This window comes from Aulonocara sp. 'chitande type north' Nkhata Bay, linkage group LG10 (assembly GCF_057382095.1).
Source record: "Aulonocara sp. 'chitande type north' Nkhata Bay isolate Kocher_YH1m ecotype deep benthic linkage group LG10, A_spYH_male_GT1.1, whole genome shotgun sequence".
Lineage (NCBI taxonomy): Eukaryota > Metazoa > Chordata > Actinopteri > Cichliformes > Cichlidae > Aulonocara > Aulonocara sp. 'chitande type north' Nkhata Bay.
Window position 1 is genome coordinate 35,309,439 of NC_141353.1, and position 23,455 is coordinate 35,332,893.

Sequence of the window (23,455 nt, forward strand, 5' to 3'; positions counted from 1 at the left end):
TCCCACAGCTGTCCCTGTGTGCATCCAAAAGGTAATCCTGACCTTAAGAGGATTACGCATGGATCAATAACAGACTCGACTCTGAAAGAGGGAAAACATACTTTGTCTGCACAGAAAGAAATCTCTCTCCTTTGCATATAAACTATGACTTCATCGCACGGGTTGACGTAAAGAAAATGAGCAACTCTAGTTCTGAGTTTGATTTCTGTGCCGTCCCCGAACGCACTGATTGGAAACAGATGCGCGCGCATGCCATGCACGTAGGCAACCAAAAGCTATTCTTCCGTTAAACGTAATGCACGTGCAGCCCATCACTGAATGCGATTTAATTGGCGCGTAATTACGCACGACGGATTCTCCCGTTTGATTCCACTTTCATAACTGTAACTGCACGCGAGTATGCGTGCGTTTGAAGCGTGTGCGTTTGAGGCGTGGCTTTCAGTGACACAGAGCCCCCCCCCCCCCCCCCCCCCACACACACACACACACACACCTCCTCCCTTCCCCTTTTTTCTTGCGTTTCTCACTCCTCTTGAAAACTACCATTGGGTCGGAAGTTGGGTGACACTCTGTCTGCGATACGAATCTACAGATGCCGCTTAAACGCTCTGCAGATCGCCCGATGTTGGTGTTATAAGAGCCAGAGACGATGAAAAGGTTCATTAAGGTGGGTAAAAATGTTAATTGTGTTGACTTTTTTAAAATGATTACAACAGGCAGGAGGTTTAACGCAGTATTAAACAGCTATTATAGGTTTGTCAACTTTGCGGTGAGGATAAGTTCCTGATGTGTGGAGAAAAAAGTAATCCTTTCTTTTCTACAGATGGCTGATTTTGCAGTTCGCACGTGTGGAATATTTTTGGATTACTTCAGAAAGACTTGTTTTCTCCCCTGGGACTAGAATCGGTGTTGTGGGTGACCGTCTCCTCTGCCAACAGCCTGCAGCTTTCAGTCCTTTTCCCCCCACACTTTGCTGAGATGATTACGTTCTTTTACATCGTGATTGAAGTAGTGATCGCTGTTCTTTCCGTTTTCGGCAACGTACTGGTGTGCTGGGCTGTTGCGATCAACACCACTCTGAAGAACGCCACCAACTATTTTCTGGTATCTCTGGCTGTGGCTGATATTCTCGTCGGGTGCCTCGCCATCCCCTTTGCCATAACCATCAGCATCGGCATACCCCTGGACTTTTATGGATGTCTCTTCCTTGCCTGTTTTGTCCTGGTGCTCACTCAGAGTTCCATCTTTAGTCTTCTGGCTATTGCAATTGATAGATATCTAGCCGTTAAAATCCCTCTCAGGTGAGTGTTCATTTTGTCTGTCAGATTAATCAAGAAAGAAAGAAAGTTAGTTTTACAGCTGGGATCCCTGCCTGAACAAATCAGTGTGAAGACACTGAAACATCAGATCAGAATAATGATTCATTAAGGCTTTATTTACTTTTAAGTTCTTCAGGCAGTATTTCCTAACAGGAATGGTACATGTGTTTAATGCGCCCTGGAAGTTTGATATTTTATTCACATACTTGCTTTCATTCTCCCATATCTTCATAAAAGAGCTGAAAGTAAGTGCCCTCAACTATGCCATGTAGAAAAAGAGAAGCAAAGATCAGTATCAGCTCCGTGACCTTGTGATTCAGTTTCTTGCTGAGCTCATTGCCCCGTGTAAGAATAGCTTGGTTAAAGCCTAAGTCTGGAATGATAATCAGATGGCTTTAACAAACACTTTGAACTGACCCTTTTCACCCTGGGTTACATAATCTTAAGGTTGTCGAGTCAATGCCACCTTTCTGCATGCGCTTGGTTTCAAATCTGCATCATCTGAGTGTTTGGTCCTGTTCCTTTAGCTGATCCCCAGCTGATGTTTCCATCTGAAACCCCGCAGCTCGTGAAAAATGCAAAGATAAGTCATGCAAATGTATGATGTGACACATCAGGCGAAGCTGTGAGATCAATACCTGCCAGAGTGTGTCACTTCTCCTGAACTTCATGGCAAGGCCTCTAAGCTCCACAGCGCAGCCCCTGAAAGTGCCTGCAGTCCACATGAGGAAAAACGTAGAGATGAGCTGCCAGCAGGGACAAGAGCGCTGCTGCCTGACATTTCTTCGAATAGGAAAAAAGCAACAAAAAAACCCCCAAACAAACAAGCTTTATTATCAGATGGGGATTGTCTCTGTGCTGGTGGTGGTGTTCTTAGCGTTTCACCTTGTTAGTGAGTTAGACAACAAGCAGTGTAGTGACTGTTGTGAGAAGTGGATGTTGTTTTTGCTGCAAGGCTGTGCGACTGAAATGTGCTGTCATTTCCATTATACTCAGATGCTGGCAAGAAAGGACAGTTTGACACTAGTCTGGGATGAAAGTTGTCTGCCACTAACCTTGTGAAACCCCCCTTCTGTGCTTCTATTTTCACCCTACAGATGGAAAATGACATTTATCATGTTTTACATCCTCATAGAGAAATAGGACTTTGACTGCCTTTGAACTTCCAGCAGCTCCATACGTTCCCTGTGAACAGTGCTCTCCATGACTTTCATAGATTGAGCTTGAACTGAAATGTACATACTGTACTTTTCATAATAAGATCAATGTGCGTTTGCCAAGCTCACATTGTCCATACACTTGTGTGTGTGAGTTTGGTCAGTCTGACAGCCCCTGAGGACGAAATTCTAACTCAGATAAAAGTGTTTTTGCAGATGTTTTTTTTTGGAAGTGAAAGGCCAGCAGCAGATGTTTTAAGCCCCACGAGATAACAGAGCTGCACACCCACTCAATGCCCGCCTCAAGCCCCCGGCTTCCCTGTTTGTCATTATAAGAAAAAGACCCTCTGGCTATTTTGTCCCTCTGTCCTGTAGGTTTCAAATGAAAACAAACAAAACAAAACTTTATGCACATCATTGAGCTCAAACTATGATCCCCTCCCACGGCGGCAGGACAGCCCCCACTGTGGTCTGTGAATGCAAGCCCCCTCTCGCCTCGGGCTGCTGATTTTAAACTGATCATGTTTCATAAAGTTAATGGAGCGTTCCTTGTCTTGGTTCCAGCACATGTGTATGTTTACTGGGTGTGGTAAAGTGTTGGTGTTGTTGTAAATCCAGCTTTAGTTATGTTACAAATGATGAAAAATGCATGGCTGTATTAGGGGCTGAAGAACCAGGAAAGGCTCTTTTGATGGCTGGAGTTCAAACAGCTGATCCATATTTATGGATTGTACTCATGGAGAATGATGGGAAAACAGGGTGTAGATGGAAAAAATGCTTAAAGATGCAGGCATTCAAAGAGGGATGGAGCACTCTCTGAATTTAATGAAGGATGAGTTATGCACAATAAATGCAAGTGAGTCAGTGAGTCCCGAAATGGATCAACTGTAGAGTCTGGAGAAACCATCAACACTGGTTGAATTGCAGAAAGATTCTCAGACTATGGTTTGAAGAAGAGTGTGTCTCAGTCTGATTTAAGACTAATGTGGCATCTGTGGCTCATGTCAAACGATCAAAATCTGATGTTTATCTCACCACAAGAGCAACAGCACTTACGCACAAGGACCGATTAGTGCAACATGAACAACATTTGGTAAATACACATATTAGAGTTGGGTGATAAGCTGGATACCACGCTGGTGTCTGTGTGCTGAAACTGCAGCTGGGAGAAAGTGAAAGCGAACTGGCTCAGTCCCGAAGCAACAAAACCTGCCCGCCGGCACCTCTGAAGCAAACTAATTAACCTGCTAGATCTCATTTGTTTAATCTGTGTGAAACAGGGAAATACAACACGTGGCTCAAGCTGTACACTTAACTCACAGATATGAGTGTTGTCAGCTTATTCTCTAAGGGAATACCGTTAATTACCAAAATGTTCCCCTGCTCTTTTAGCAATGTTTCAATCTTCTTTTGGTGACTCACCAAATAGTATCTGCACTTTACCGTTTCATGGGTGTGAAATAAACATAAAAGGTCATGTTTCAAAAAATAGACATGGAGGGAAGTATCGCTTTAGTTGTGAGTCAGCAAAGTGCAGGAAATACGGTGCTGAGTCAATCTTCCCAATGAAGCTTTACAGAGAGGTTACATCTGCGGGATAACGACTCAGCGATTATGTCTTTATTGGAGTGAAAACTCTTTACAGATTCAAATCTGTTTACCTTATCTGCTAATTATGTAATGGAGATGCTCTGTACACACCATTCGTCATGCAAATGCCGCACAGCCCTGTTTGCATGTATGGTGGCAATCTGACTGAAGTTTAAAAATCTCCTGTTTTCTGCTGTGAACAACCCACCTCTTAGATTGTTTTTGAAGCTGGGCTACAGACACAGCCATACATTTAGCTGGGTATTGTTAGTTTAGACTGTGTGTGTATGTGTAGGTTTGTGTAGTCTGGTATAGGCCAGTGGCCCCAGGGCGGAAGCACATTGACAGGGATGAGAGGAGAGATGTATGGAAAATGGGCCGGGGAGTGTGTGTGTGTGGGGGCGGGGGGGAGCACAACACAGATAGATGCCACCATGCTGTCGTCATGCCAAAGCTAATCCGTTCAGCCAGTCGCTGCTTCCACACAGAGAAAGAGAGAGTGGGAAGTGATGTCCAGGAGATGGACCCTCTGGGAAATGGACCCTGTCCTGCCTGCTGTACTTTGCGATTAACACTCGGAGGGAGCAGCGGATGGAGAGGAACATGGGAGAGTGGCGGTGGAAGTGAGAGTAGGAGTACAGGTCATCGTGCGCTCTGAAGCTTCCTCTCCTCCCTCTTTGGCCAGAATGCTGTATTATTCATGGACCTCAGGGCACCCGCTCATCACTCTGCAGGGAGTCCAGGATGCAGACAGCGCTGCCGCACCATTGATGAATAACTGATTGTTCAGACTGGAGCCCGAGCGTTAGTGAGGCTGCTGTAGGTTCAGAAAGAAAAACAAATCTGTTCACAGTATGCTACGAAATAAATAGGGCAACTGTCAATTAACTTTCTAGCACCAAACTTTTTAGCAGTGGTGAAGAAAAGGCCACACCATTGTCTGCCCAGCTACATGTGCAGGAGAGAGTTCTGAGGCTTGTGGGAATATCAGCTGACCATTAGCCAACCAGTAGTTGTAGATGACTACGAAGTATTACAACACAGGACTTCTTTTTCCTCCAAACACCCACTGTTAGGTAGACTGAACTAGTGATTAAGAAAGTGTGCTGTTACATTAACATGACTTTAATTTTACTAGCAAACTCCCTAAGGGAAGCCGCATGTATTGCAAGCTGAGCATACTTCCTCATCATGTCTATCTTTACAGCCTGTGGTCGGATTGCACCGCTGTTATTTTTACAGTGGTTCGGAAGTCTTGAATCACCCTTTATTTCTTTACATTTTGGAGGGGAAATGGTTACAGGGATTTACCAAAACGTGCAAACCTACACGAAAATACAGAATAAATGTCAAAAACAGAGTTTGTACAATTCCAACAAGCCTGAAAGTCAATATTTGATATGATCAGCTTTATCCTTTAACACAGCCTGAACTCTCTTAGCTCCACCCTGTCAAGATGACTTCACACTGCTTCAATAACATTGAGGTCCGGGCTCTGGGGAGCCCAATCCATAACTGATGGTGCTCGTCTGTGTGTTTTTCCACTGCCCACAACGGAGAGAGCTTCACTTTTTAGCTGATAACTCTTTGGGAATCACCTTGTTGGTGCAAAAATACTATTTTATGCAAGCCAAATACTTGAAAAAGAAATTGGAACAAATGATTTTTGCGACAGGTTAAATTGTAAATGGCCTGTATTTATATAGCGCTTTACCAGTCCCTAAGGACCCAAAAGCGCTTTACATATCCAGTCATCCACCCATTCACACACTGGTGATGGCAAGCTACATTGTTGTTAGTGACAAAGTGCCTGAAGGCACAATTTATAATTGCCTCCTTACTAAGTGCCTTTAGTAAGGAGTAAATACCTTTTTTATTCTTCTTAAAGGTCAATGTTGAGCATCTTAACAAACAAAAACAACTAAATAAACATTCCTCAGGACTCAACTGAAAATGAGTGAAAAAGCTGCCAATGTCCAAAGGAAAACTTCTCTGTTGCTCAAAACCACTTGAAAAAAGTTTGCTTGGAACCAAATATTTAAATAATTGAGGGGTGGTTCAGGATTTTTGCACAGTACTCTGAATCCCATAAAGAGACCAGGGTGATCATGGAAGACACATAATTAAGTCCACAATTTGTAAAGGCTTGCTTTACATAGCCAGTGGGCCATGCAAAGAGTGGTGAGAAACAAAAAACACATAAAGCATGCTAGTGACCGTTTTTGCCACGACGTACCAGAATATCAGCTTCAGTGCTCTCTGGAAACAGTTCTCTGGACGTTTACTGGAGGGATGAATGCAGTTTCTCCAAAAGATAAGCCCTCCTTTGGTGCTCGGATGGTGGTGGTGAAGGAGAGTGCTGTCTCATGTGTAGTCCTAAATGTCCTACAGGCATTTAATTCCCATAAAATGTAATGACTGTGAAGACCCCAGTGTATGAGTCACATCAGACCATGCAGTGACCCCCCCCCCCCCCCATGCCCTATGGATACAACAGACCACTCCCATCAGGGTAGAAATGTTGCATCACAGGGTAAAGGTGATTACTCAGAATAACTTCATATTGATTTGCAGTGACCCTAACCCTCTGAAGGGACTAGCAGACCTAAACCACACCCCCACAGTAAAGCGAAGACAAAAGATCCTCTCACCATACAGACAGGGATGCATCGTTTCGATCTAAAATATCCCTCCGCTGTGGATTTTGCTTCTCTCCTGCCCATTTTGGCCTTGAAAAGATCTCTTTTTATAGCACTGGACTATTGTTGAGCTGCAGTTAAGTACTAAGACTTTGACTCTGTAACTGTCTGTTGATGATGACCTCCTGAACTGGCAAATGTGAAAGCTCATATCTGCTTCAGATGACCTGTGAGAACAATGTGAGTGATGGGGCCAGACACTAGGTGAACGTGTCCCCCCTGAAACAACACGACCATTTCCTCAATTTGTCTCCCTCACTGGCTATTTGTGGCCCTTTGTTAGTGCGTGTTAGCATCTGCACAGACCTTCCTTTCACCATTGGCTGCTTACAGTGTGTCTGGTTGGTTCAGGCATCCAGGATGTGAGAGCCTAATGGGATGCGAGGACAGTGAAAAGCAGAGCAGAAAAGGTGGCGGTCAGCTCAGGAGGCCGCAAACATCACTGTGTTCAGGAAATGGGACAGAAAAAAAATGGAGAATGAAGAAAACTGGGAACTTTGCAGGGGATTAACACCTGAACCATGTTCAGTAGTTTATTTGGAGTGTATAAGCTGAATGAAGCGTAAGTGAAATTGCAGCTAGGGTGTAGTTGCCATTTGTCAGGCATCTTGTGTGCACACTACTCAGACAGAACCCTCAATTACATCAGTGAGAGCACTCCTGAAGCAGACTACTTCCTGTTGTGCCTCACATGTGAGAAAGGACAACTTTAAGCAGCTTCCCGGACCAATTTTCCCCACACTGTCCACAGACAGTCCATGTGCGGCAACAGCATGGTTAACAGATCATTTCTCACATGCACAATTTGATTTATCAATAATATATATCAGTAATGGCTTACTAATATAAAGTTAATGTTTATTTTTAAAAAGGGCTTATTAGTCATTGACTAATGATTAGCTCATTATTAGCTAATGGCTTAAGAATGACCTTTAAGTTCTCATTATCATACAGCGCGTTGCAGAAAAAAAGTCACATTTTAAGTTATGATATATTGTGGTCATGTACTGCGCAGCAGGCGAGGTCACATGGATTTTCTGTGACACCCCCACCTGTGTTTTTGTGTGTGTGTGAGTGGAAGGGGGGTTGTCAGTATGTGTGTGAGTCATTACCACACACTCGCTTGAATCACTTTGAGGAAACAGCAAATTGTGCTTCAAGCGCATCTCACATGATGGGGACAAAAACGGGACGACGGGAGTGACTCAACCGCGCATTTGTGATGCACGGCCTCACACACATGCAGTTATTCATTTCATATCCACAAGCCACGAAGACGGTTGTATGAGAAACACACATTATCTTGTTGTCAGCTCAAGACTGATTTAAATAATAATAAAATCGGCACCATTTCAAACGTCTGACTGTTTATCTTTTTTTGTCTTGTTTACAGTGGTGTCATTTTAGAGTAGAATCTGAGCTGTGGTTTCCACTAGTCACACACCATCACTGCAAATTCAAACAAGATGACAGGATGTACTGGGATTAGAAAGGTCCTCATCAGGATGTACAAAATCAATAAAAAACAAACAAAGATGCATTTATGTATCTTTGATTCACTTTCACTGCTGTATATAAAGTAATGCAAGTGGTCTCAAATTAAATTGTAATGCATCTGTTGTAATAATAATCTACTACTACAGAATAAATACCAAGTTGGAGACCATTCTACTGCATTGATGAGTTCTTGTAGGGAATTGATTTTGAATTGGTTTTAACAACCACTAATCATCACTAAACCAAACATCTGTGCGCGCACACACACACACGTGTATATATATAAATAAATACATTTTGGAGCTTTATACAAAACCAACGCTGAAAACCAGTAAAGCTTAAGTTGGTTTTCTTTTACATTTTTGCTTATATGCATATTTAAACCTTTTATTTTGTTGGTGTGGTTGTACATTACGGATTTCCACTGCAAGTAAGACAAAAGTTTACTATTCTCTACCAGTTTTTCCCCTTTGTTGTGTCCCAATTCTTCTTGGGGGATGCATAATTTTAAGTCTTCTTAAATAAACAACACCAACAATAAACAGCTAGGTTGTTAATATTGTTAAGAACACTATATATATGAGGTGTGTGTTTGTGCAGGTAATCCCTGTGACCGAAAAGCTCTTACTTCAGATTGCTCTAAGCCAGGGGTGCCCAATCCCGGTCCTCGAGAGCTACCGTCCTGCAGCTTTTAGATGCATCCTTGTTCCCACACACCCGAATCAAATGAATGGCTTGTTATCAGGACTTTGCCAAACATGATGGCATGCTGAAGAGGTAATCAAACCATTTGATTCAGCTGTGTTGGAGTAGGGATGCATCTAAAAGCTGCAGGATAGTAGCTCTCGAGGACTGGGATTGGGCAGCCCTGCTCTAAGCACTTGACTTCTATGTCAGTAAGACTGTATATTGCGAATACAGTCGCCTTAAATAACCAGCTCTGGTGGTGAGCATCTACCAATCCTCAGCTGGCAAGTGAAGGGATCCAGCTGTGGATGAACTGTGGGGTTGTAATAAGATAAATACAGATTGTTTTTAACTGTGAATCACACACAGCTGCAGTAAAAGAATAATAATGTCCCTTTAAGTGTGATATTTGTGCAAAACCTCAGTCAGTAATCTCTGCTGTGTTTTGTCCAGGTACAAGGAGCTGATGACGGGTAAAACTGCCAGAGAGATCATTGCTATTTTATGGATTCTCTCCTTTATTATTGGCCTCATCCCATTCTTTGGATGGAACTTGAAGTCTAAGAAATGTGGTAACAACAGCTCTGACACAAGCAGCACTATGAACGCTAGCATCACAGCAGCGCCGAGTGCCACGGGGGACTTGCCACGGAGCTGCAAGCTCACGTGCTTGTTTGAGAGCGTGGTAGACATGCATTACATGGTGTACTTTAATTTCTTTGTCTGCGTGCTGCTGCCACTGCTCATCATGCTGGGCATCTACCTGAAGATATTCAACGTGGCCAGGAAGCAACTGAGGCAGATCGAGCTGAAATGCGTGGGCAACGGCGACAGCCAAAATCACGGGTTGCTGCAGAAGGAAATCCGAGCTGCCAAATCCCTCTCCATCATCGTGGGACTGTTTGCCATTTGCTGGCTGCCTGTCCACATCCTCAACTGTGTCACGCTGTTTTACCAGAAGCTACAGCTGGAGGTCGTCATGTACGTGGCCATCATTCTGTCTCACGCCAACTCTGCAGTAAACCCCATCATCTATGCTTACCGAATCAGGGACTTCAGGGTCACATTCCGCAAGATCCTGAGCCCCTTTACATGCAAAAAGGAGAAGTCCCTCAGCTCCAATGGCAGCAAACGCAACAAAGACCAAATCAACATGACCATCGACCCTCTGCTATAGGGAACCGTACAGGAGTATTATCTGTGTCAATTGTTGTTTTAGTCTTGACTTTCCCAGTTTTCTAATGTTTACAGAACAATGGTATGATATGTAAAGATGTCAAACGCGCCTTGAATGTGGACATTTAATTATGAACAGTGCAAAGTATCAGGGGCCAAGCAATGATATGTTTCATAGCAAGTCTTACAAATCTTTTCTATTGTGAAGGATATACACACACACACACACACACACACACACACACACACACACACACACACACACACACACACACACACACACACACACACACACACAGGGGTGCACATAAGTGGTCCACAGGTGCGCATTCGCTGTCAAAATAGAAGATGCGCACCAAATAAGAAATTGGAACGCGTGTTTGCATCCATATAAAAGGCAATGTGTTTGTCCGCTACAGTGGGATTTTTTTATTTTTATTCATATATATATATATATATATATATATATATATATATATATATATATATATATATATATATATATATATATATATATGGACATTATTAACATGTCCATATATAAAGCTAACTGGATTTGTTGGACTGTGAATGGGATCCAAACTAAGAAAAATTACTGCTTATCATCTTTATGTTGGATTATCATTTTGAATCCAACATAATGTTACAACTGCAAACACTCCTCTTTACTGCCATTATATTTTATATTGTCAACATTCAGTGCCACTGTTTATTAACTTATTTATTACAAAAATATATATCTTTGAGAATGTAAAGTTCAAAAAACAAACAAACTTGTGTGGCTACATCTGTACTTGTGGACCTAAAAGGTACAGTATGTCCGTGGTTACTTTTGGCTTGTGAACCTTTAAAAGTTGAGCTCACACTCTTACTTATCACACCTTAGTATGCAGACAGATTGTTTTTATAGTTTTTATTTAATTATAGGAGGAGCTAAAAAAAAAGTAACTTTCATATCAATTCAAAATTAGAGTCAGATAACAAATGTAACATCTGTATGAAGCAGAAATGTTCTCAATGTTGTCTGCTGCTCAACTGCTCAACTCAACTAAGTGCCAGTGTTTGCAGGTGTTCTTGTGAGTGTGTGTGTGTGTGTGTGTGTGCGCGTGCGCAAGCAGAAGAGCTCGGCAGTGCAGAGATGGAAGAAAAATGCACTTTTCTGCTTTGTGGAAGTTATGGTAACTGATTTAAAAAACAAAAACAACAAAACAGGGAGAAATGGAAAAATTAAAACAACATTTTTTCTTCCACATGAATCACGATTCATAGCCACAGGGTCTTTTTGGGGAGAGGGGCAAAAATTAGCTCTACTCCAGTGGCTATTATACTGAGTAAGCACTTTCTGGCTCCTAGAAGTCGTAGTTAGAGGACCACTTGGAATTACCAGGATTTCTGCATTGATTACTTGCAGGGTTTAGTTTCTGTAGCCAATGTGAAAATTCCAGATAAACACAGATGTTAATAATGTCCATAGACTCTTGGCCCATAAGTGTTACTGGATACCCAAGTTGTCTAGTGTTTGATATCCATTATCCAACTTTAATTTGGTGTTACTCCCAGTTTCTTCTTTTTTTTTTCCTGCAGGGAAGAGACGAGCAACACTTTGGAATTTCCTGTGCGTATCTCTGAGACTTTTTTGATTGAATCTCTTTTTTTTGGGGGGGGGGGGGGGGGATTTTCAAAGTCCTATAACCCACACCCTCTCATCTCCTTAACTGGAGAACCTTTGTCTTCAAGTAACTTTTAGAGTAGTTGTGAGCACAGAAGTGCAGTTAGGTTTTCCGCCCTGGCACTGTGAGCGATGAAAGTACAGTCATTTCTTTGTAACCACTTTATTCAGATTCTGTGCATCTATATTTGTGACCTAGATAAAGATCAGACCATGTTTCATGGAGAATCGATATAGAAATCCTTGTAATTCCAAAGGATTCACCAACCTTGTCTTGCAGCTGCAGAAAAATAGCACAATTTGATTTGAGCGAAGGCAGACCCATTAATATGATGCAGTTCAACACAACACGTGTGGTTGTGCTCTGCATGATTTACATTTTCAAATGCTCAGGAAGAGGAATAACTGATTGCACCCTTCATGGAAACATTGCATCTGTGCAAAGCTGCTTTCTATTGAGCCACATGATGACATACTGTAGATACTGTAGCAGACCTGAAAGCCAAGTCAAACTTGATTCTTCAGATCATTGCAATTTGATTTATTATTCTGTATCCAAGCAATTAAAGGCATAAAGCATCACTGCTTTGATTTATTTGGGAATAAATGAATGTGACTTGCCTCAGGAGTACAGCTGACAATGCCCTCCCCCACATAGACAGTCTCAGCTGGAATCCCGAGGCCCTCTTAGTGAAGCCAGTCGTCAAGACTGCACCGACATTAGCTTTTTAATTTAAGTAAACATGGCCATTTTAACTGAGTCTAACTGAAGTAAAAAAAAGAAAAAGAAAAAAAGAATAAAGGATAGGGTAACACTAGAGAAATAATTTGTTACACACTCTCAGTGGTGCTCATAGTGCAGCAAACCTCACAGAAGTGTTGCTGTAACTTTCAAAGCTCAGCATATACAAGAGCATGTAAGATTAACCAGAGCACAGCGGTTTTATTTGAATTCTCACACCTTGAGTGAAAATGAGCAGGTGTTTTGGTCAACAGAGACCCATCACTACACAAATGCACTGACATTTCTGATCATTTCCTGTTAGCTGTGCTTCACTGGTGGTGTCGAACCACGTTTTGTTGATGTTAAAACAAGCGTAGCGTCTGCCTCCAGTGCTTCGTTATCTCTCCCACTTCATTTGCTTTTGTGTGTAGTGATCCACCTCTGACTAAATTCAAGGGCTAAAATACAGGAGTGTGCAGCGTTTAGTACATTCCAATGGAGACATCTACACTGTAAATGCACTGTAACGTTGTATTACTGTCTATGTTGACTGATGTGTGTAAAAAAAGAAAAAAAAAGAAAAAAAGTACTGTAGGTGTTCAGCTTTTCTCAGCCAGCTATCGATGTCAAACTATTGCCTTCTTTTTCAAGTTCAACAGTAAGTCGAAATAAGTTGACTGAATTCAACATTCCTGCCTTTCATTTCGAAGTACCTGTCTGTCAGAGTTGCTACTAATCAGGAAAAACTTCCTCTGTGGTCAAGCTGATGTTCAAGTTTTCCAGAGGCCATTCTTTGGTTTCTCCAACAAAACTGCTAACTGATATTGCTATTTAACATGATAAAAGCTGTATGTATGGTGAACTATTTTGTTAATAAAGGCAATGTTTATATTGTTAAACGCCAGCTTTTTCCCCCCCAAGGTTAAAATTGCAAACCATGTGACAGTCTAAATTTCCCACACTGGAAAGCTTCTTAAGTGCTTTCAGTATGAAGATGCTGCCTCATGAACTGACAGTTTCAGATAAAAGGAGACCAAATATAGAGCAGTCCATATTCAGCAAACAGATGTTATTTCCTTGAAAACAGATTAAGAACTCTTCCAAAAGAAAAGATGAATAGAACAACATCTGTGGTCTTTCAGAGAGACATAACAGCGTTCCCTGCTGTGTCATGAATGTCACTACACTGGCTTCTATCCAGGATGCTCGGTGCTCCAGCGCATGCCTCTGCAGGGCCAGGTGTGTCGATCTACCTGCAGTCACGGGTCCATCGTCCCACTGAGCAGCAGGGACATCTGCTGATCAGATACGCTTTCCTGCTGAGTCGCAGCCATAGCCTGACTCAGGTACACAGCCAGGATATGTTTGCACTGAAAGAAAAGATCGCAGACACAGATTCATTAGATTAACAGCAGAGCTGGTGGGATTAATGAGACGGATATGAAGCTGTAATGACATGCCAGTAATTTAATTCAAACATCTCATGTATACACCAGACTAGAAAGGAGCAGTTTAGTTTGGCTCTAACCTGTTGGGCAGGGATAGCTCAGTAGAGTGGTGACCCCATGATTGGAAGGTCGGGGGTTCGATTCCCCTGAGGTACCCCTGAGCAAGGTACCGTCCCTACACACTGCTCCCCGGGCGCCCAGTGGCTGCCCACTGCTTCACTAAGTGAATGGGTTAAATGCAGAGAGGAATTTCCCCACGGGGATCAATAAAGTATACATTAAATATTCCAATGAACTATTGTATAATACACTGAGCGTATTAGTCAGTAACTTAGAATATCTATATCTAATTAAAAATGTTCATAAATGGAGACACATGGAGAGCAGTTATGATAAAGAGGATTTTATTTGTGTGTGGACGTTTGTGTACAAAATAAGCAGTAATTCCAGTAGCGTAATGTTTGCTGAATAATAAGAAGCTCTGCAGCTCTCAGGATCTGTGAACGTGTTCATTAGCCCCTCTTATTATCAGTATAAGTTACTCATTGATTTGTTTTCCTCTTCAGCCTACTGCGTAGGGCTGGGCCATACAGTGTTGGGAAGGTTACTTTTAAAATGTATTCCATTACAGAATACATGCCCCAAAATGTATTCTGTAACGTATTCCGTTACGTTACTCAATGACAGTAACGTATTCTGAATACTTTGGATTACTTAATATATTATCATGCTTTTTACAACAACGTGAATGTACTATTGCTGTGTGATTTATTACTATTACTGAAGGTCCGCGACTCCGAACTGTAGTAAAGGGACCTCTGACTAATACGGCGGGGTCCCTGTCGGCTCGTAGCCGAAAAATAGCTTTACTTTGTTGTGTGGGTCAACTTTTCTTGCGAGAGACAGAGAGAGGCGTTGAAAGACTGCTCCAACGGAACTTATTGTTTTCGGAGGAAAACACGAACACGGTGTACAGTCGAGTCTTAATAGCTTACTTACAACTGGGCTCGTCAGACACTCTTCTTGGCTGAAGTGGTTATTATTATATTTACATGTTTCCAGCTCCCGTTTTTGCTCGATGACAACTCGTACCTTTCCACTCCCCTTTTTCTCCCTCCTCGCGCTCACAGACACATAACGTGTGTGGCAGTCCATTCTCCCTGCAACACGGACTACACTCCCCATGATGCTACATTCTTTAGAGCTATGCTTGTAGCATTCTGCCTGTTAGCTTAGCACAACAACAACAACAACGAAAAGGCGCTCTCTCACCCAGGAAACACACAGTCGCAGAGAGAGAGAGAGCGTCGCCCTGTAACCATGGCAACCGTAACGCTGCCGCCTGGAACAACAGAACGTAGCTGTCAAACAAAACCCAAACAGTCCTGACCCGTGACAACATGAAACAGGAAAGTACCGCAGTGTAATCCATTTATTTCAACAAAGTAACTGTATTCTGAATACCACCTTTTTAAACGGTAACTGTAACGGAATACAGTTACTCATATTTTGTATTTTAAATACGTAACGGCGGTACATGTATTCCGTTAATCCCCAACACTGGGACCATATCATAGCTTTCATGGTATAATGTTGGACAACAATAAGAAAATGAAATATCGCGATAGAATATGGGTAAAACGCGCATGCGCAATGCCTTTGTTTTCATACGCACATGGCGGAAAAAGCATGGCGGCGACGGAGAATGAGAAGGGCGAAGGCGGAACGTTGAATGAAATGGATGAATCAGAATTGGTTTGTAAAAATGCTGCAACTTCAGGTTGCTGGTTTGGCTTTCGTCCGTCAGACACACAACAAAGCAGTATTTTTGGTAGCGCATGCTAGCGGGCCATCGTTATTACGGTGTTTTTTAGAAAATACAGCACGCTTAAAATCAATCCTTTGATTTTTCTGAAAATCGACAGTGCCCCTTATGATCCCGTGTGCCTTATGTATGAATTCTGGTTGCGTTTACTGACCTCGAAACGATGTTATGTGGTACACGGCGCTTGAAAATCTGTCAAATGTTTCAGTACGACTTTGCTAAGCTACAAAGCCGCACCGCTTGATGGACTGTCGGAGCATTACGACTATCGTAGGCAGGAGCCTCGCGGAGTGATACTTACTGTGCTTCAACATAATATTACTGTATTGTGTACGAATAACTTCTTTTTAAGTTTTGTGGATATTATACATGGTTATGCTGAGGATATGTCGGCCAATTTCCACTGGAAATGCCTTTTGGTTAAACTGTCAGCAAGGAATTTGCATTTCCACTGTTACATTTTTATATAACTTTAATTCACATAAAAAACAGCTGCTTGTTTAAGTGAAAATACATTGATGGTTGGGGTTTTTTTGCACTAATAAAGTTGTGGAGTTGTAAAGTATTTTGTCTAGTGTCAATTATATCGTCAGTTATATCGTTATTGCAAATTTTCAAATGTATATCGTGATAAATACTTTTAGTCATATCGCCCTGCTCTACTACTGCGTGCACTGCAGATCAGCTTCACCTGCACATTAGTCTGTCTGTGGATTTTTTTCCCATCCAGTTCCTTAAAAAAGGAGGTTAAAAATGACCTTAAATTCTAAATCTGCAAAAGCAGAGAAATTTATTTGGTAGCCTCTCCTGTGAACTGTTTACTAGCACGTGGCTATGGCAGGTGAGCGCCTTTATATGTCCACCGACCTATACAGTGGGGCAAAAAAGTATTTAGTCAGCCACCGATTGTGCAAGTTCCCCCACTTAAAATGATGACAGAGGTCAGTAATTTGCACCAGAGGTACACTTCAACTGTGAGAGACAGAATGTGAAAAAGAAATCCATGAATCCACATGGTAGGATTTGTAAAGAATTTATTCGTAAATCAGGGTGGAAAATAAGTATTTGGTCAATAACAAAAATACAACTCAATACTTTGTAACATAACCTTTGTTGGCAATAACAGAGGTCAAACGTTTACTATAGGTCTTTACCAGGTTTGCACACACAGTAGCTGGTATTTTGGCCCATTCCTCCATGCAGATCTTCTCGAGAGCAGTGATGTTTTGGGGCTGTCGCCGAGCAACACGGACTTTCAACTCCCGCCACAGATTTTCTATGGGGTTGAGGTCTAGAGACTGGCTAGGCCACTCCAGGACTTTCAAATGCTTCTTACTCCTTTGTTGCCCGGGCGGTGTGTTTTGGATCATTGTCATGTTGGAAGACCCAGCCTCGTTTCATCTTCAAAGTTCTCACTGATGGAAGGAGGTTTTGGCTCAAAATCTCACGATGCATGGCCCCATTCATTCTGTCCTTAACACGGATCAGTCGTCCTGTCCCCTTGGCAGAAAAACAGCCCCATAGCATGATGTTTCCACCCCCATGCTTCACAGTAGGTATGGTGTTCTTGGGATGCAACTCAGTATTCTTCTTCCTCCAAACACGACGAGTTGAGTTAATACCAAAAAGTTCTACTTTGGTTTCATCTGACCACATGACATTCTCCCAATCCTCTGCTGTATCATCCATGTGCTCTCTGGCAAACTTCAGACGGGCCTGGACATGCACTGGCTTCAGCAGCGGAACACGTCTGGCACTGCGGGATTTGATTCCCTGCCGTTGTAGTGTGTTACTGATGGTGACCTTTGTTACTTTGGTCCCAGCTCTCTGCAGGTCATTCACCAGGTCCCCCCGTGTGGTTCTGGGATCTTTGCTCACCGTTCTCATGATCATTTTGACCCCACGGGATGAGATCTTGCGTGGAGCCCCAGATCGAGGGAGATTATCAGTGGTCTTGTATGTCTTCCATTTTCTGATGATTGCTCCCACAGTTGATTTTTTCACACCAAGCTGCTTGCTTATTGTAGATTCACTCTTCCCAGTCTGGTGCAGGTCTACAATACTTTTCCTGGTGTCCTTCGAAAGCTCTTTGGTCTTGGCCATGGCGGAGTTTGGAGTCTGACTGTTTGAGGCTGTGGACAGGTGTCTTTTATACAGATGATGGGTTCAAACAGGTGCCATTCATACAGGTAACGAGTGGGGGACAGAAAAGCTTCTTACAGAAGACGTTACAGGTCTGTGAGAGCCAGAGATTTTCCTTGTTTGAGGTGACCAAATACTTATTTTCCACCCTAATTTACGTATAAATTCTTTACAAATCCTACCATGTGAATTCATGGATTTTTTTTTTCACATTTTGTCTCTCACAGTTGAAGTGTACCTCTGGTGCAAATTACTGACCTCTGTCATCATTTTAAGTGGGGGAACTTGCACAATCGGTGGCTGACTAAATACTTTTTTGCCCCACTGTACTTGTCAGAGCAGTACTACCTCATCTGTCTTCTTGTGGTCATGCTGGAATCTGCAGAGCACGGGAATGAATGAAATAGCTCTAGTGAGGCAGGGCTACACCCTGCATGCGTCTCATTTTTGACTTTGGGATTGTGAGAGTTCTTTAAAATGAACGTGTCCACCATTTCGCTTCACATTTGGACCGACACAAACTCGTCTCCGCCGTCATCTAACTGGACGAAGAGTTTGATGAGCATTTACATTTTTCAGGAGGAAAGATATCAATGGCGCTGACGTGCTCATGAGGAGTCTCTATGGTCTGTTGCAGCTCTGTTTCTCACACCGATTTTAGCAGCGTCCTCCAGGGAACGGCCTAATGGTCAGAGGACGAGCGAAGATCGTTTACTTGCAGATATTTGGAGCCAAAACAGCTAGCTGGAGCGATGGGAGGTAGACGCCCATCAGTGACCAGACAAAAACAAGTCCTGACCACATCTGTCACACACATGTCACACACATTTCAACATGGGCTTTGTCTTGCTTGAGTTGGCAAAGATTTTCCACTTAGATCATGCTTGAATGACAAGACAACTGTGTGTGTGTGTAAATATACTACTTTATATAATGGAAATGTCCCCATCACGTTCCAAAATATGTAAAGGTTTGGTGTGGTTAGCCACTGCTCTGGGGGTTTCACCTCTGGGGCTATAAATACTACTACTACTACTACTCAAGCCCCTGACAGCTGGAGGACTACCATTTGAAGACTGCAAGGAGCAACCAGGTCAGGAAAATACAACAAACTCCTATGAGTGCTTTTCAGAAAACAAAACACAACAACCTAGGCAATCAAATACAAAGTATTAGAACCCTTTGTAGTGAAGACACCAATTATGTGCAAAGCAGAAAAACCTCAATAGCAACATGTCGTATAGCTTTCTCTTGTTATTGATATAATAGCAGCAAGTATCAACACTCTTAATAAAACATGTCATCCAAGTGCTCTTAGGCAATTCCCATGCTAACTTGACTTGGTGGTGTTTCTGAAATGGATATGAGAAGGTGAAGAGGAAATAACAGAGAAGAAAACAAGGCAGCAAATAAATTATCTAAACGGACATACAATTAAAAACTACTAACATAAACAGCACGCACCCACAACACTGCACTACAAATAAACATAACTATTTTACTTCCTCTTCATTTATAGGAATACTGTGATGTAAAGAGCTCAGCTGATCGTTGGTTTGTGAAAGCACCCTTATCACAGGCAGTGTAATCTTTATCTGAAAAATAAAACAAACACTAAATGCAGCTACAAAAAGAAAATGCACTTTAATCAGCTTTTTTTTTTCGCTTTAAAACTATCATTGGCAAGTACACAGATACATCTGTGTAGCACTTATATTTAAACGATATTCTCTCTCCACTCCCCACATCTACCCAACTAAAAACCTTTAGTGCAACACGACATATGGTCTGTATGAGACTTACCACCAGGCCGTCATTTCTACGTAGCACACTGTAGGCAAAGGCTGGACATGGGCAGTAGTGGCAGGACAAGAAGCAAGTGTACAAACGTCCCGAACCTCCCGTTACCTGAAAGATATTAATGCAAAACATACTTAAATATGTGACAAAGTTTGTGTTTACTGACCTCAAATGAAATAAATGTCACTTGCAGAGGTATCATTTGTTGTTTATGAGGGGGATTCTGAAATTAAATCTGACTACAGTACTGCAGAGGCAGTTGTGTAGATGAGAAGTGGAGAAAAAAAGCATCCAATGGAATGAAGGAAAACAAGTTGTTTCCCCAAATGATTCTCTACGAGTTCAGGCATAGCTGGCCGAGTTGTGGATATTACAGACGTGATCTTGTTCCATATGGATCTTTCCCTCCTTTTTATATCTATCTATCTATCTATCTATCTAAATTTAAGATTGAGAAATATTTTGTTCTAAAACCTTAAAAAAACAAAACAAATGTAGCTATGATGTAGACCAGCAAACAAACAAACCGTCTTTCCTAGTGTTCATATGATTACCTCAACCAAGGAGGTTATGCTTTTGGTGCTGTGCATGGTGTGAGTGTGTCTTTAAAACCTTTGAGACTACCGAACCAGTGGAGGAGAGAAGAAGAGATTGCTACGACAGATGAACAGTACCTGAAAGTCATGTCCTTAAGAAATAGGAAAAACAAAACAAAACAGCAAAGAGCGGAAACAGAACCTGAGAGATGCATCTGAACCTTTTGTTTGACCCATCTACCCTCTTAGACAAGGCCTCATCAGAAATGGTCTTAGTGGAAGAGTGGCTATCAAGAAGCCATTGCTAAGGAAGGAAAACTGAGAGAAAGGGCTGAGATATGACAAAGTACACAAGAGCTGGACTGAAAATCAGTGGCAGTGAGTCTGATGGAGCCCTTTGAGTACTCTATATAAGAACCAGTCCACGTACCATTGTGGCCAAGCGTATATAAAGAGCTGACCAGTTTTTCATCTCTCTCACAAGCTCCCGGACTTACAGATTTCTAATGTTCTGCTCACTCACCCAAGCACACACCTCCCCACAGATTTACTGATCAGTTTGTAAACAACATAGTTGATGCATATCTTACTTGTGTGGAAGGTAGAGCCACTTGTAACACTGAAGACTAGCTACAGAACTCATAGGAAAGCTTGCCTTTAAGGCTCTGTTGAAGAATAGAGGTGATCAAAACACATATTTACCTTCAAGCAGATTAAGACTGTACAAGCTTTTGCCTTGTATACTGCATTTCTATGTATGTTTGCACATGTTTCAATTTCTGTATTTCCCATTTTGCTAGCAAAACAAAGAAATGAGGGGGGGGGGGACTCAACACTTTTGCAGAGCATTGCACTTCATAGACCGCATGCCGGCAAATTTAGAGGAATATAATGGTGTAAACTATTCTTTAGCTTCTACCAACTACATGATTTCTCATTAGTTATTTAGATAAGTAATAAATAATGCATTTTTAAAAAACCTGGGTGGGATGCCTAATGGCCTTGGCTGACTGAAGCTGCTCATGATGTCAGCATTCGCTCCCAGCTACAGACAGTGATTTAGGTGCCGTCCTCATACACATGACACACGAGGACATTAAGTCGGTGGATTAGCTTGACACTTCACAATAACTAATGCTTGCCAAGATGGCAGAGCAGGCTCCATTATTCTCCAAAGCTTCAATGAATTACCTTTGCCTCTGACCTACAAAAGCAAAAACACCTCATTTATTCAATGTGACACTTCATTATTTAAAAAAAAAAAAAAAGGCACAAAAGAGACAATTACATAGACTCACAACACCTCACTAAAGATGTACTTTCCACACCAAGATGAGGACAGAAGCTGTAAAACTGTGACCACATGGACAAGGACCACTACAGTTTCTAAAGAGCCAAGTTTAAAATCAGCTCACACCAGCTTTTTTTGTTTTCATGAGGCTCTGCTGCAGTTCTCACCACAAAGCTAGTGGCAAGTATCATCAAAAGACACCAAACTGCGCTTGCACTGCTTGGCAGGCATCGAAGTTTCTTCAAAAAAGAAAAAAACGCTATACATCAGCGTCTCTCTGTTACTCACTGCAGTTGGACTCAGCAGAGTTCTGGCTTCATCTCTTCTACAAGCAGTGGCTCCCATGAGAGTATTTGCCATTAACGTGAGCCAGAGGAGCAGGAACTAGGGCAGCTCTCCGTTCCACGCCACAAACTTTGGGGAAATTTATAGTGGGAAGTCATTAAGATACGCTACCCCTGTGTCTGTATGCCAACATGCTGTATATGTGCATTATCAGTCAACCCTGACTGGGTGCATTTATTCTGACTTACAAAACACAGACCTGGAGATTCTCATGTGTAATGATGAATTACTTTAAGAACCAAAAAGCCTTCATGTTAATGCTACAAAGACTTATGTTTTACATTCCATTAAGAAGAATGGTTTAGCTTATAACTAATGGCACTTCAGAGAGGATTAAATAAACCCTCCTTACAGCCAGTCACACATCTCAGCAGGCCATGTCACCACCACCACCTTAAACTGAAACCTTAAAACATGACCTGAACTGGATATTTGATAGATAATTAAATAACTTACAGACAACATTTCATATTGTCACCTTGAACTGTGAGAAGCTGTAATAACTTTCTATTTCCCCACTATATTAATGACAGTTGACTCAAAAACATTTATTTTAAGTTTCAGTACTTCTAAGACTTCACCACTCACAAATTCTCTTTCCAAAAAAACAAAACGGTGGTACATTTCTTATCAAAAGGTCATTTGACTTTAAGAATGAGATAAGACTGTAAAGAAAAATTGCACTGAAATGCCAAGTTCTCATGGGTTATTCATAAGGTGACAAAATAACCACCACAACACGAGAAACTCCGTCCAACAGAAACAAATTATTAGTAGGAAATGACAAAAATGGCCGAATCTGTTCATTTATCATCTTCTTTCCATTGAACACACGCATCACTGCACTTCCAGTAAATGCATTTCTTTCCCAAATAAGATTATTTTTGTAATGTGGTGAGAGACGGCTGCTCCCTCCTCTTCCCGCCTTACAGGAAATTGGCATAAATGCTTGACATGTGGATGACTAATTGCAGAAAAGCCAGAAAATGAGCTAAAGCTCCAACTCCCAGTGATAGCATATACTTCCTGAAGATGCTCCAGTCTGGTCAAAATCACAGGGCCTCAAGTCCAACCTTGAACGTTATTTCATCACTTAACCTTTGATCCTCACAGCAGTAACTTCACCTCCTTTTTTATTTCTCATTAGAAATCAGGGACCTGCTTTGATTCATTTTAGCTGGAACCTAATATGTGTCTTCATGCACTTCTCACTATGTTCTGATGTGTTCAGGTATTTTTAAGGGGTTGGTTTGATTTTAAATGCTGCCTACTGACAAGTGAAGTCAGAGAGCAGTGTAAGCTAAATGTCTGAGCCATGCCTCTGAGACATGATTTGAACAGACACTGTTAAATTAAAACTTTATATAAGTGCCACCTGGCTGGATTACAGGAGGAAACTCACAGCTGTCAAAATGAACTTATAAGATGCAAAAGCAAATTTGATGCTTTTGGATTAAAAAAATAAAAAATAAAAAAAAAAATCTAAAACTCTCAAGTGATTCAAGTTGCCAGAAATATTTAGAAATACTGATGTAAAATGGTCAGACATG

At 41.8% G+C, this 23,455-nt stretch overlaps 2 protein-coding genes across 2 annotated transcripts in view; one reads left to right on the forward strand and one right to left on the reverse strand.

Moving 5' to 3' along the window:
• Positions 1–536: 536 nt before the first annotated feature.
• adora2b (adenosine A2b receptor) lies at positions 537–10,566 on the forward strand. The gene is made up of 3 exons (XM_086309695.1): positions 537–667; positions 824–1,301; positions 9,403–10,566. Exons 2-3 carry the CDS (start codon positions 979–981, stop codon positions 10,124–10,126), a joined length of 1,047 nt encoding a protein of 348 aa, XP_086165821.1. The 5' UTR covers positions 537–667; positions 824–978; the 3' UTR covers positions 10,127–10,566.
• Positions 10,567–11,790: 1,224 nt separating this feature from the next.
• The window catches only part of zswim7 (zinc finger, SWIM-type containing 7), a 34,021-nt gene continuing 22,356 nt past the window's right edge, over positions 11,791–23,455 (reverse strand). The window contains exons 4-5 of the mRNA XM_086309696.1: positions 19,737–19,841; positions 11,791–13,888 (exon numbers count right to left, since the gene is read on the reverse strand). Of these exons, the coding sequence (XP_086165822.1) occupies positions 13,778–13,888; positions 19,737–19,841 (216 nt within the window). The 3' untranslated portion in view covers positions 11,791–13,777. The remainder of the gene's footprint in view (positions 13,889–19,736; positions 19,842–23,455) is intronic.